The sequence below is a fragment of the Terrapene carolina genome, unplaced genomic scaffold (genome assembly GCF_002925995.2).
Source record: "Terrapene carolina triunguis isolate 2854851 unplaced genomic scaffold, T_m_triunguis-2.0 Scaffold138, whole genome shotgun sequence".
NCBI lineage: Eukaryota > Metazoa > Chordata > Testudines > Emydidae > Terrapene > Terrapene triunguis.
Window position 1 is genome coordinate 2,660,552 of NW_020664489.1, and position 15,660 is coordinate 2,676,211.

At 39.4% G+C, this 15,660-nt stretch overlaps 1 protein-coding gene across 1 annotated transcript in view; it reads right to left on the reverse strand.

Annotated features, from left to right (window-relative positions):
- GUCY1A2 (guanylate cyclase 1 soluble subunit alpha 2) overlaps window positions 1–15,660 on the reverse strand; it is a 277,555-nt gene that overhangs the window by 245,773 nt on the left and 16,122 nt on the right. Inside the window, exons 2-3 of the mRNA XM_024206596.1 lie at window positions 12,499–12,560; window positions 8,790–8,911 (exon numbers count right to left, since the gene is read on the reverse strand). Coding sequence (XP_024062364.1) covers window positions 8,790–8,911; window positions 12,499–12,560 — 184 coding nt within the window. The remainder of the gene's footprint in view (window positions 1–8,789; window positions 8,912–12,498; window positions 12,561–15,660) is intronic.

Genomic DNA, 15,660 nt, shown 5'->3' on the forward strand with positions numbered 1-15,660 from the left:
TACTTTGTAGAGCTATATATATTACCTAGATACCTTGTACAATTTAATAAACAAAAAAATGAAATTTACATAAATAGAAAAGGTTGGGTAAAAAGTTTTACCCACATGTGCTTACCTGTAATATTTGTTTTACCTGTGTTTATAATGAAAATAATATTTTTCTAATAATGTTTAAAATGCAGTTCTAATCTAACAAGTGACTAAAAATAACATCATGATCACCGCATCTCAGTGAGTTCCAGGCTACAAGCAAAAAGTTTTTCCCCACCCCACACATTACCAGCTCTGGAAACTCAACTTGACATCCTAGAAATAAACTCAGTTATTTTATTCCCACACAGCATTTTCAGTAATAGAGGTTCTGCAAGCCAAAGCAGGGCCTCTGCAACACCAGGGCAACTCCAGTATCTTCAGTGTATGCTCTCATTTACACATGGGGAAGCCTATTGCTTAAATAGGTCTGCACAAGTGTAACTGACTGGAACTTCAAAACAGTGTGTTGATAATGCTCAGACATTAAGAGAATCCAGTTCATTCCCTTTCAGCTGTGTTGCCTCTGCAGGGCAAATGGGAATAAGCAAACAAACTTATTTTTGTCATTTCAGTAAGCAAATATGGCTCTAAATACATAAAGAGAATTCATCTGCTGGCTTAAAAGTTAACTGTTTTTAGTGTCATACTTTACTGAAATCCCAAAAGGCTTCTCATGTTTCCTCGAATATATAAAATGTCTTGTATTTTATTTACAGACCTTTGACAAGTTGCTATGTATATCACAGCCTTTAACTACTCTTAACTATTGGCAGTTTCTCCTCTTTTTAATAATACACAGTACTACAGCACCCAGTGGGGCTTGTAATTCAAGGGTATCTATTATTCTTTTAATTACCAAGACATTTTTCTGTATCAATTCCAATTCCATTGCTACAGTTTGTTCAATTTACTATTGCCATTATTAAATGCTTATATTATAGTAGCACCTAGAGTCTCTGATTTGGATTGGGGTTCCAGTATTTTAGGCACTGTACAAAAGTATAAGTAGACACAGAATTACCTTGAAGAGTTTGCAGTTTGAGATCAATTGTTATAGCCATATGCACATTTCTGATATAGAGTTGCTAATTTCAGCAATTACATTAATTCAGTAATTACATAAATAATTTTGTCTATTTTACTTATATATTATCAGTGTGGTGCATCATCTGCACAATTATGGGAGCTTTGTACAGAGTCTGAATGCAGGAGCAAGCCCCATCTGTTTCTAAAACAAATCGATTTTGACACACCTCTACCATTTGATATCTGTTTCCCTTTAGACCCCTTGCAACCTTTTTTAACAATTTTAACTCAGTTAGGATTTGCTTCCTGAGGTCCATCCAGTTCTTATCACAAGGAAGATGATGCTGAAGGCATATATAGTGTTTTGAGCGCATGAAGTTATTCACTTAAAATTGACGGATCAGTCCATTATTTAACCTTCTCTAACAATACAAAAACAAGAGGATACTCAATAAAATTAAAAGACAGTAAATTTAAAACAAACAGGAGATGGTATTTATAATGTATCAAATTTGCATGTCACAGAGGAGTCATTGACTCATGCTGTGGACGTTTTTTAAGAACATAATCACAGTGGATTTTTAGTTGCTTATTTTTTTTATTAAAGATAAACAGAATTGTTGCCAGTACAAATTATTTCCAGGTCTTTTGTTTGAGGATGTTTATTGATCATTTATATAGTGCAGATAACTTCTAGCAAGATCAGGTGCTTATACAGCATGTCTAGTGTAGATCAGTGGCTCTCAACCTTTCCAGACTACTGTACCCCTTTCAGGAGTCTGATTTGTCTTGAGTACCCTCAAGTTTCACCTCACTTAAAAACTACTTGCTTACAAAATCAGACATAAAAAAACAAATGTCACAGCACACTGTTCCTGAAAAATTGCTGACTTTCTCATTTTTACCATATAATTATAAAATAAATTAATTGGAATATAAATATTGTACTTGCATTTCAGTGTATAATATATAGAGCAGTATAAACAAGTCATTGTATGAAATTTTAGTTTGTAAGGACCTCGCTAGTGCTTTTTATGTGGCCTGTTGTAAAACGAGGCAAATACCTAGATGAGTTGATGTACTCCCCTAGAAGATTTCTGCGTGTCCCCCAGGGCTACATGTACCCTTGGTTGAGAACTACTGGTATAGATGTTCCACAGTGTAAATAAGCAGTGAGGTTTTCAAAGATGCAAATGTAAGCGAGGTGCCCAACTCCCATTAAAAGCCAACAGGATCTGGTCACCTGTCATTTCTCTCTCAATAAAGGCTGCACAAAAATACTCATTTTTACTTGGCAAGTATTCCCATTTGAAAACAGATTTTTGCCAGTGTTCATTAATTTGTTCCAAGGTTAAATTTCATCACTTCCAGCAGCCAACACAGCTATTCATGGTGGCGACATTCCACCCATTTAGCAAAGTTGCAAATATGTTCCAAGAAAAATATTGTCAACTTCCAATGCAAAAATATGTAGCAAGATCGTGCTGCTGAAATTCACTTCCCCAGGTAGAAGTTTGAGCCTGAACGTGTCCACTTTTAGAGCACAGAGTAAAACAAGCTCTTGGTTCACATTTTCCAGTAGCTAGAGATTTAAATTCCCGCTATCCCCTTCTCTGATCCTTTCAGGTTAGCAAGTTCAGTGCTGTAGTGAGTCATACAGTGCATTGCTGTATTTTGGAGATATGTTTGCTCTTAATCTAAGCCACGTAAAATTATTTATTTGTATTAAAGTAGTGGCTAGCAGTCCCAGATGAGAGCTGGGCCCAGGTGCTCTAGGGCAAATAGTATGAGAAAGTCCTGCCTCAAGGAACTTACAATCCACATAGACAGGACAGACAGGTGTTAGAGGGTTAAAGATTAAAGAAAGGAAGTATTATCCCCATTTTACAGATGGGGAATTGAAGCACAGAGAGATTCAGTGACATGCTCAAAGTCACACAAGAAATCGGTCATGGACATTTAAAACATTTCCCAAGATACAGCCAGCTTCAGTCACAGGGCCATTCCATCCTCCCTAATGTACCCAGATATAAGGTGACAGACACCTAATAAATAAATGAAGTCATCATCATCATCATTATATGCTATGTTTGTTTCCTTTTATTCTCTGTATCAGGAACCGCTATCAAAACGGAGCTCTTGATGCTCATGTTAATTCTGTTTTGTCTGCTTGTGACTCTTCAAATGGCAAGCAACTTTGTGCAACAAAGATGCTATTCCAGAAGATTCTAAGGGACATCAGTTGGTCCTATGTCTTATTAAGCCATCACAGCTCCTCAGAGGACTGAACAGAAGATAAACTAAAAAGGAGATAAAACTTAATTATATGATGATGATGACGAAAGACCTCATTATAGGCTTTAAATTTATTTAAAAAAATAATTCAAAGATATTTTATTTAGAACCGTTCAGTCAAAAATATAATAGAGGTTGTTTACAGAGGAACCTGACTCATTCCCATAAGTGGGTGTTCTAATGAGGCTATGACAGCCTCCTTCAAGCTGGATTCCTGCTTCATCAGGCTCCATTGCCTTGAGCAAGAGATGTGGTTTTAGAGTAAATCAAAAGGCCAGATACACTGGCTCATTCTCGCTGTTTTGCACCTCTCTGACAATGCAAAGCAATTGTAAACCCAGCTCAGATAGCCAACTAAGATAAGTTTATGGCTTCTCTGTGACACCAGACTGAAGCATACTAGTGAATCTGACTCTAGGTATTTCAACACAGGAAATTCTTAATAGTGCCATCCAGAAAGCAAGAGTGTATCTTGGTCACTTTCTCCTTTTCCTTCACATGATGCAGGAAACTGTACAATCTGCATAAACCAATTAAAGGAGGCAGAGTCTGTACTATTTTGAAAAGGAGACAGAATTTAAATGTAACATTCCATCCATGCAAGCTGTCACTCCCAAGCAAGGTTGTTGCAGCTGTGTTAGTCCCAGGATATTAGCAAGACACAATGGGTGAGGTAATATCTTTTATTGGACCAACTTCTGTTGGTGAAAGAGACAAGTCAAAAGCTTGTCTCTCTCACCAACAGAACCTCAACCTCCTTGTCACTCCAAAGTAATGCTGCTGGTTGATCGGGTATCCAATCAGTTGATATGATGGATCCACTTCCCTTTTGTGATACACAATTGTGATCAATCTTGTGCAAAGTATGCCTTGTAAGGTATCATTGGAAATGTTATAATTTGCTAAGTATTATTATCCTGTTGAAATGTGTGTATCACCATTGTGTATGAGATTATGACATTTTACTGTACACTTGTTACTACACTTATGTTCCTGGGTAACACCCACAAGACAGATTTACATCAGGTGTTGATGGGCCAGGTGTTGATGGGCCATTAAGGAGAATCAACTCTTCCAGTGCCCCTCCAGAGGATTCCTCTGATATCATACGGACAATGGAGGCCCAGTGACTCAGCGGGGCATGTAGAATATGTGATGCATGGCTCCATGTTTGAGCCAGTATTTTTCCATGCACATGGATGGGGGGTATAAATTGGAGATGCTGACATCACCTTCTTGGCTCATGCCTCCCCCACATCTCTAGACTATGATTTCTAAACCTTTAGTTTTTATTTTACTAAAGGATTGGCTACCTGCATGGGTTTTGGGTGAGATCCTGAAGAATATTTTGGTGAGTGGCTGGTTCTTTGGAACTGGAAGAACTTAATGTGAGATTAATTTTCGTTTTAATGGCCTTTCATCATAAAGTCTGGTTTGCCTGCGTGACACATGAAGGGCTCTCTTAGCCATGTCCCATACCAGGCAGCCTGATGCCTTTATGACACTGATGTGAAGGAGGAATAAATACACTGATGTCAATGGAATTGCCTCAGTGTAAAATCAGTGAGGGCGAGAGGAGAATCAGAATCAGATTGACTGCTTTACACTGCTAGTGACAGCTTACTAAGGGAAAAATTCCAGTATTCATACAGTATAAATAACACACCCACAGCTGAATGCACATCTTATCAGACATAACTGTTCTGTGAATAGTGTAAATACCAAGACCACAAAGTGAGGCATTTGTCCACAATCTCCCAGGTCTACTAATGACCTCAGTGTTCGCTGTGTTTTGTCAAAGAACACAGAATGAGAATTTTAGAGTCAGACTTAGTGGGTCGGGAGAGGTAAATCATACTGAAGTATTCACAGGTAAGATAGAATAGGATAGCAGATATTTCATTGGCAGGTACCTTTAAGAAAGGGCTTTGTTCCATTACTACAAATGGAAGCTAAGTTCCAAGGTCTTCTGTTTCAAATCTGGACGTAGTAAGGACTGAAGTCAAAATGATAACCTAGATATAATTGGCCATGCAACCCACACTGGCAAATATTCACCTCTAGCAAAAACAGGCACAACCCCTGGGTTGCATGAAGTATAACAGAGTGCCAGATGGGTAATCTTTATTATAAATGAAATAAAATGAGAGCAGAATTTGGATTAACATTTGTTTAAATACCATCACACCACTCAAGTCTTCTGTCTCAACAATGTCATAATAAGATCAATTGTACTGATTACACACCTCAGTGCTTATTTCCCATTTGTATAAAGCAGTCTCTCATTATTCCTTATTCATCCAGGAAAATAACTGTCACATATAGAACTGAGAACTAATCAAGCAGCCTTCATTAACAGTCTGGCTGTTGTGACACAAAGTAAGTCAGAGTTAATTCTGATATTCCTTCCTAAATTCATGCCATTGGATGAGGAGAAGGAAGTAAGTGTTTATTAATAATTACCTTAAGAATTTACCTTAAATTTAGAATTTCTTGTCCTGAACTCAACTTCAAATTTAAAAAAAAAATATGAATATTTCCTAATAGTAACTTCCTCCCACCTTATTTAATAAGTGTGGTTTTTTTAAATGTACCTTTCACTCAGACCAGCATAGTTCCCTGAAGAAAACAGATATTTAGGCCCCATGATCTGCTCAGTACAGATCTCTATCCACTGCAGCACCTGGGCCCACACTATTAGATTTTATTTCATGATCAAGGCCCTAGACATTATTTTAAGAACACACAAACAAGTATTCATAACCATTTTTAAACGCACCCATAAACTTGATAGACCATAAGAGCTGTAGTTTCATAGTGAAAATAAGTACTGAGTTTTTAGTCTGGCCTCTTACAATATTATTATGTATGTTTTAAAAGTATTATAAAGAGAGATTCCTCTGCATGAGTCATGAAGACGTGTACAAGGGCTGATTTTGAAAGGGTAAGGACTCAACTATTTAACAATAAAAGCAAAAAAATCACTTTAAATAATATTGCATTGTACATTTTTGTGATGTCATTAATTCTGAAAAATCCCAAAGCACTTTTGGCCCATTTCTGCAAGGTGCTGAGTGCCTGCTCTCTTCTCATTAACTTCAGCAGGAGTTAAGGGCACTCAGAACCTCTCAGCAGGCACTCAGCACCTTGCCTGGTAAGGGTCCTAATGAAGAGGAAGCACATCGACCATCAGTAAAATGCAGCCACCTCTTAGATGGAGCATATCAGCTATTTTACAGTGCATACCAACCCTATACAACAGTTTGAGACAGAAAAGGAAGACAAATGGTTACTCCAACTGCAAGAGGGATTTTAGTTAAGCAGAATGTAATAACCCAGATTGGAATGCAGCTAGAATGCCAGAGTTGATACCAGTCCTCTTGCAAAGAGGGTAATGAGATCTTTAATTATCACACAAGGTCAGGACTTCAATTTTATGCCGTTCTTGGGATGAGAAATCTCCAGCCGCATAATCTCCTGAAAATGGACCCTGTTCAGGCTTTTGTTCATTACCAAGTGAAAGGGAACCTATTAAGTGCTGAGAGTGCCACCTGTTATGCCCCTTACCCCCATCTCCTGCAGCACCTTGGGATTTCCTTGGAGGACTCTCAAACAGTACTAGCAAGGCCCAAGAGTGCTTAGATTACGAGACTTCATAGAAAATATAGCCCCAGGTGCCATAAGTGCAATACTGAAAATTCAAAAAACATCTAATGCTAGTAAGATGCTTTAAAGAAATAATAATCATTAATAATACTTAGCACTGATAGTATTTTCTATGCATAGATCAGTAACCGTGCAATCTTTAAGTGGTTAAATAATTCATATGCAAATTCACTCCAAGCCAAATTTCAGCGCAAGTTTATCATTGATTTCTATATCCCCAAACACAAGGGTTAATAATGTCAGCTGTGGCTAAAAATCAGTAGTGAGTGTTACTTGTAGCAATGATAAATAATATTTAGCACTTTACATCTTCAAAGTGCTATGTTAAAATTAGCTAATTAATCGGTGGCTTAAGGTGATCTGTAAAGGTTTCTCCAAAACAATAAAAATGAAAAGTTTTATTGAAGAAAAAGGGTTAAATGCCCTCATTTTAAATTAAAGTTCTTAGTAAAAAGTTCTTTGCTTTTTTTCTTTCAGTGTGGATTTATATCAGCTTTCACAGATTGAGAATTGATAAAACCTTACTGATGCTCCAGAGAAGAGCAGGCACAAAGACTATGTCTAGACAGCAATCAATGCATGGGTAGTAGCCAGCATACCCAAGCTATCTTTAATCTAGCTAGCTCAGGTCCCAGAACAGGGAGACCATGGCAGCGCAAGCCTCAGCATAGGCTGTACAAGCCAGCCCAGAACCCAAAGTAATCACTCACAGGACTGGCCTTGTGAGACTAAACTTAACTTGGGCACATCAACACAAGCTGCAATCACACCCCATGACTGCAGTCTAGACGTACCCTAAAGATGTAGTAGAAGAATGTGAGCGTATGTAGGGCCAGTTGCCTCTATTTGAACCCATAATCTGAAACTGCACTAACTTATTACATAAATTTCACTTTAAAATCCTGTATACAGCTCACCAGTGTTACTAAATGAAGGGTTCACATCTGACTTTAGCAACAAGCTAGGTTCTCCTTGCAGTTTCAGTTTGGTAGGGTAACGCTCTTCATTTCCTGTCCTGTTGTGCAATGCTGCTGTGTTCTCTTAAGTAGTTGCATATGTCAACCCACAGGTGGCTGCACTTCAGTGGTGGATGACATACATCTTCTTTACATTTATACAAGTTTGTCATATTTGGGATCCTTCAGCATGAAGAGGGCAATATAATTTAAGATACTCATGATTCAGTGGGCTATAGGGTGACCAGACAGTAAATGTGAAAAATTGGGACAGGGGGTGGGGGGTAATAGGAGCCTATATAAGAAAAAGACCCAAAAATCAGGACTGTCCCTATAAAATCGGGACATCTGGTCACCCTAGCGGGCTACATTCTGCTAAAACATGGTTTCTTCAGACCCCGAATCATTATGGCTAACAGAACCCTCGTGCATCTGCTGTTTTGTAGCAAATGCTTAAACACCTCCTGACGTACCTCTGAGGGCCAAATTCCTTTTTTTTTTTTTTTTCCAATTATACCTTGGCAATTCCAAATGAATTTGGGCACCAAACCTTTGAAATTCCAATACTCAGTGACAACAAAGTGGGAGGCACAGTAAACGCCCAGTGAAAAAGCAAAGTCGATTATTTCAGACAAGTAAAATATGCCTGGAAAAGGAGATAACCTTGACACCAATAACCCAATGAGATGATGCTGATTACAGTCTAAGCTGCCCTGGATGGAAAGACCTTCATTCATGATTAATGATGGGCCTCTCAAAAAAAAAAAAACCCTCCAACCAAAGCAAATGAGTCATATTACAAAAAATATGTACCGAGTATATTAGCTGTACACTGGAGAATTCCTGAGACATCTTCAGCTTCATCGTTGCCAGAGCAGTCTGTATAGAAGCATCTGTTCGATATATTGTGAAAGTTCTTTTCTGCATCCCTGTAACTAGGGAAAAAAAATAAACAATTTCTATACATCTGCTTAACTTATGTAACAAATGAGTTGGGAGACTAACAGTTGATTATTAATGTGCTTTTGAAAGCACATCCTCATTTTGTCTTTAACTATCTATAACATAGGGCTTAATCCTTTTTCCATTCAGACCAATGAAAAAACTCATGTTTATTTTGATGGAGCAGAATCAAGCCTGTAATATCTGGCAAATATATATATATATATATATATATATACATCCACCCACCAATCACTTTATTAATATCAGCAATAGCAGCCAGTGTTGGGAACTGGAGCAAACATCTGAAAAGTAATAATAATAGTGAATAATACTGAGCACTTTTTGTAATGAAAATAAAGGCATGGGGGGGAGGGGGAAACACCAAAGGGCTAAGTAGTGGGCAAATCTCTCTTCCTTTACATGTCATCCCCACTGGGGTGCTGTTCTTAGTAATTGTACATTAAACCAAAAGATTGTAGTAATAAGCCATAAACCCAGTGTCTTTCTTAACACCATAATTTTTAGTGTCTAGCAAAATTATGAATTTAAGCTCCCAGGCTCATCTCTTTAAGGTGTTGTGCAGGTTTCCTTTGAGGACAAGGACTGAGAGGTCAGATATGGAATGATCATTCTGTGAAAAGTGTTCACCCATGAGTGATATGATATTTTTGTCTTTTATCATTTTTCTGTGTGAGTTCATTCGAGAGTGTAGTGATTGTCTGGATTCATCCACATAGTTGTTATTGGGGCATAAAAATCCTGGTCTTAATAAAGACACTCTATTTATGGCTTATTACAACATTCTGTAATCCACTAACCTCCCTTTTTTGTCCTATAGCTGGAGAGGTGTTAAAGGGCCACTTCACCTTGAATGGTCCCTTAAAATATGTGTTAACTCATTATGATAAACAATCTATTCCATCTTCTATTTAGCTGTGACACTCTTACACTTAAAATGCTGCATGCCGTAGCACTTCAGTGAAGACGCTACCAACACGGATACGAGGGGTTGTCCCATCGGCATAGGTAATCCCCCTCGCCGAGAGGTGGTGGATAGGTCGATGGAAGAATTCTCCTGTCGACCTAGTACGGTCTACACCAGGGGTTAAGTTGGTTGAACTGCATCACTCTAGGGTGTGGATTTTCACCCCCCTGACCGATGTAGTTATTCCAACCTAAGTTCCTGGTGTAGACCAGTCCTTAGTACCTTCCCCAGACCTGAAGAACAACTCTGTGTAGCTTGAAAGCTTGTCTCTTTCACCAACAGAAGTTGGTCCAAATTTGTCTCACTAATATCCTGTGACCAAAATAGCTACAACACTGCAAACCACAAATATTAATCAAGCCACTAAAGAAAAATGAAGGATAGCTAAATAAGTTTATCTTCCATTTCACTAATAAAATTTGGGCATGGATTTTGGGTCTGATCTTACTAAATACTGAGCCCTCCTGGGTGAAGAGAGTGCTCCCTACCTCCCAGCAGGCCCAAAGGCTCTCATCCTCTCGGACATATAAACAAGTCATTGTCAGTATGAAATGGTAGTTTGTACAGACTTTGCTAGTGCTTTTTATGTATCCTGTTGTAAACTAGGCAAATATCTAGATGAGTTGATCTGCCCCCTGAAAGATCTCTGCGTACCCCTTGGGGTACACGTACCCCAGGTTGAGAACCACTGCTCTAGGATGCTGAGCACCTCCTGGGAAGTTCTGAGCTCCTTCAACTGCCAATTAAGTCAAAGGGAGCTGCTTGACACTTTGCAAGATAAGATCATCAAATTGTTTGACCAAAACCAGAGGGAGTCAGTGCAGAGGCAGGACTGGAATGAAGGCGTTCCTGGCTCCCAGCCCTGTGTTCAAGCTACTAGATTCTCTCTCTCCATCCCCTCTCTCTAGTCCATAGCCCTGATTCTCCATCGCTTGCATCTTGTAGTCATTCACACTCATGTGCAGAGCTCTACTATTCCGATTTTGTTAGCACCTATTATACACAGACTATACCAAATGCAGAGCAGTAGAGAATGAGGCCCCAGGAATTCACTCTGTCAGAGAGCAAGTTTGGCTCTTTATGCTGATGTGAGTATTGTGTTTTACACTAAAGTGTATCAGGGAGATCCAGCAGGCTTATACATGCAAAACTCCCACTGGTAACAGTAAGAACTGCAGGATCAGGCCCAATATAGGACACCTAGAAGAGAGGCAGATATTGGATAAGCAAGGGATATAGAAAGTTGTGAAAGTGAAGCAAAACATAGCTTAAATAGCAGGCATAGCACCAGGAGCGATGTCTTTAGAGTGTGAGAAGAGCTGCCTTATTTTCGTCTCCATTAAAAACAAACAGTTCTGAGTCACTAGTGGCCATGAATTAAAGCTACATTGTTATTATAAATATGCTGTTCTTAAAGCACTGTAGTTCCCCTCCTCCACCCTTCCCCCCCGAGATCTACTACTGTGAGACTTCAAAGCAATCCCTTCAAGTGACAAAAAAAAAATAATTTTGCCAGAAGGCTTCCCCCGCCTACCCATATCTGCTCCATAATAGATGTCATAACTACCAGCAAAGAGATATACTTGATCCCTGCAGCAATGGCACTCTCTCTATCCTGGGGTGCATGCTAGACGTGCTAGCATTACAAATGCTACGTAGCAGGATAGAGAGCCGTGTGAATTTTGACAAAATGTACAAGAACAATTCCCTCCAGCGTACGAAGTTTCAGAACTATGGCATGAATTTTAAATATACCTTTGACCCAAGCTGAGTAATAAAAGAAAGAATTGCAGACACTATTCTATGTTTGGCAGAGTTGTTTAATTGATACAGTCTTGCAGGCATCGTATTCTGTTCGATTAGGAATGGTATCTGTGACAATAACAACACTTGGGTAGGTAGGGGATAGACAGAAAACAAAAGGGTAGCAATAATTGTTGGAATGATTAATATTATCTTGTCATAGTTACCCTGTCCTCCCTCCCGCTCGCCTGTTTGTTTGTTTCAGCCAGCTGTCAGAACTTGTTTTTAGGCTCGTATCTGGCAACTGCCTATGCAAGTGAGTAACTCCATGTGACTATTCATGTACTTAAAGCTACTCACGTGTAACTGTTTGCAGGATCTGGGCCTTAGACTGTAAGCTTTTTACAATATGCCTATCCAGCACCCAGCACAATGGGATCATGGTCTGACTGAAACACAAACATTAGCAACAATTAATCTGTTATGTCATTTTGGCTGACTGTGTCAAGAGCACATTCTGAAAAATCTTATACTTTAACAGAAAGGCTCCCCAACACTGACATAAGTTCTACAACTGCTCCTCCGTGGGCTCAGTCCCTCTCCCATTGACTTGAATGAAAGGAGGATTGGGCTATAGTTATTTAACTGCAGCAGGAGAGATGAAGAATAACACAAAAAGAATGTATAATATTTATCATTACTGAAGAAAATGCCTAAGTATCTGTGAGCAAATTCAGAAAAGTTGGTTACTCAAGCCAACGACTTAGAAGACAGAAAGATATTAATTCTACAGCTATCACTTCTCTTTTATTCACCCTTCTAATCACTACTGTGGTCTGGTTTACTTACCCAATAACTTGATGCTCATAATACCGCAGTGTCCTTTGGAGAGTCTGCCGTATGGTCTGAGGCTACAGAATAACAACAAAAACAAACAACCATTATCAGCAAATCAGCAGCAGCACAATGTCTGAATAGGTGACTACTGCTTTATCCCTTAATATACTATTTGTTTTTCCAATTCTATACATTTTCATCTTACACCTGCCATGTTTCCAGCAGTGATGGCTAGGTTTTATCCCAGAAGTACTACTAAGCTGTTCTTATATTGCAAATACATCAATATTTCATGGCTCTTTTCCTTATACTTTATTTCACTATTTAAACAGAAATGAATGTTACGACCTGGCACAACTAACGTCTGTAAGACAACAGAAACACAGCTATGGGCTGGTCTACACTAGGGGGAGGGATCGATCTAAGATACGCAACTTCAGCTACGTGAATAGCTTAGCTGAAGTCAAAGTATCTTAGATCGATTTACCTCGGGTCCTCACTGCGCGGGATCGACAGCCGCGGCTCCCCCGTCGACTCCGCTACTGCCTCTCACTCTGGTGGAGTTCCAGAGTCGACGGGGAGCACTTTCGGGAATTGATTTATTGCATCTAGACGAGATGCGATAAATTGATCCCTGATACATCAATTACTACCAGCCGATCCGGCAGGTAGTGAAGACATACCCAAAGTAGACAAAGGAGGCCCTTGCTTTATTATTCGTTTTCACAGAATATCACCTGTCAATAATCTCATCATTTTAAAATAAACTTTAAAAGCTATTCAATAACATGTTATTACATCAAGAGATAATGAACCGGCTTTTTCTTGGGACAATATCATATGCTCAATTTTCATCAGCGGGGAAGGGAATTGGCCTTTCCAAATCTATTTGAGACATGGTAGTAGAAAAACTCTCACAGAAAAATTTGTTTTAACAAAATAAATAAAAAATCTATTAAGGCCCAGTTCTCTGACATGTCGTGAACCTTCAACTCTCTGAAGTCAATAGGAGTTAAGGGTACTCACCACCTGCAGAATCAAGCCCTTAAAGGGCAAACTGTGAGGAGTTTCAGGCATTTTTGTGCTATATATTTAACAAGGGCTCCCCACACGGTCTCTTATTATGAAGTGCTCTCAACTACAGACAAGTGCTTCTTGGTATTGCCCAAATAAGTCATGAGAGCACTTTATCTTCCCAGAAAGTGATGGACATTTATCAAATACATTATTAAGCAATTATATTTTAAGGTTCCCACCCTGTCCACCTTCTCCTGTCAGTTTAGCAGAGCCCATATTCAGTGTTCCCAATTCTGATACACAAGATTCCCTGTTGTCTGAGTGTCACGCAGGATCACAGGATAACCAAAGGCAGACAGGGTCAGAATCACACAAATTTGACCCTTAGGGAAATTTGAGACCAGTGTTTCCCTGGTTTTTGGAACAATTTCCAGCTGCCTCAGAAAGCAGTGGTAGAAATGCTTTTTAATTAGATGTGTTTCATTCCAGAACCTTGCAGCCCCATATTTTGTTGGCCCTATACAAATTCAGCAACTCTGGAGCTAGCCTTATCTTCCACGTCTACCAGTGGGTTTGGAGAGGAAGGCAGCTCCCTGCTTTTGAATAAATAATAAAATAAATAAAAAGGAGAAAACTGTAATATAATCCTCTCCCCCCCACCAGCTCTTTGGGGCCCACAGAATGTAAGAGCAGCCCACACAATTTGAAGAAGAGCTTTTTTAAAAAAAAAAACAGCAAACAAAAGAATTTGTCTGTGCTTCTGAACTTCAATCTGCAGAAATGCATGTACTTGTAAAATAAAGTGGGAAAACAGAGTTCAACCTTCTAAAGAGGTTTTTATTCTACATCAGGTAATTACATCTCCTCTCAGCAGGAGTTAAATTTACTCTCTCAGAAAACATTCAAATGCGCTCTTGCAAAACCTACAGACACTCCATACAAATGAGACAATCACACTTGCAAGAACCAGTATCCTCCCATTTGGTACAGCAGGTGTCGAAGTCCTAAGGGCCCGATGCAGCTGAAATGTACTTTGGCAGCTGCTGCCACAAGGAAAATTCAGCAGGTTTCCTCTGCTCTGCAGCCACACAGACTAATCCCTGGCAGCGTGAGTGGCGGTACATTTTCCCACTCCGGCAGCCATGATGCAGAAATGGATATAAGAAAAGAGGCCCAAACAGTTGCCCTCTCTACACTCCAGCTCCCCTAACCTTCTCCACACACTCCCATATCAGCTGCTCCCAGTATGATGCACACACACTCTACAAACTTGTCCCCTCCTCCTCTGCATCTACTCTGGAGTGAGGTGGGAACGCAGCCTGACAGCAGCTTCCACTTGTTAAACTGCAGTTCTGGTTTCCTAAACTGCATCTAGTCCAGAGGTGTGGGAGGCAGCACACTAGGGAGGCTGGGCTGCAGGAGCAGAGAGCAAGCAGCAGAGCTCCTGGTTCTGCTTTCTCACATTAAAAGGTTGCATACCTCAGACTCTTAGCTCCACCCCAATGGAATGTCTGTGGTCCTCCCTTTCCTGAGGGATAAAAGCCGCACTCCTCAGCGAGGCTGACATCAAGATTTGGCCCTACAAGCAGGCTCCCAATCCTACGCTCTGTTCAGCAGTGCACACTGCATGGTTTCCTGTAGGGTCTAACCCTGCAAGAACATTCTGCACATTTTAGCCATCATCACCGTAGTCCAAATTATGTGCATAAATTATTGACAGCATGTTATAACAAAGCTCAAGCCACTTATCAGCAAATCTCAGAAATTAGGGATGGAAAAGATCTGGATATAGTTTTATGATAGTGTTTGTAAACATAGCCTTATATAATGTGTTCATCTTGCATATGAATGGTAAAGCTCAAGGGTCAAATTCCCACTTCATTCAGTCAGATTGCAAATGAAAATTGTAACCAGTTTATAACTGTGCAAGGATAGCTGAGGGTAGAACATGAACCTGATGATTTATTGTTCAGATAGCAACTGTATAGTACACAATATGCAAAGCCACATTTACAAAGTAGAAGGTAAAAATATTTCAAATAAAGTTTTTCTATATTCACTAGAAATATCTATTGGTTTGTGCTAGAGATCTACAAACTACTCAAAGAATAAAAATCTGTTAGTGTTATTCACCCCTATACACCTCTACCTCGATAT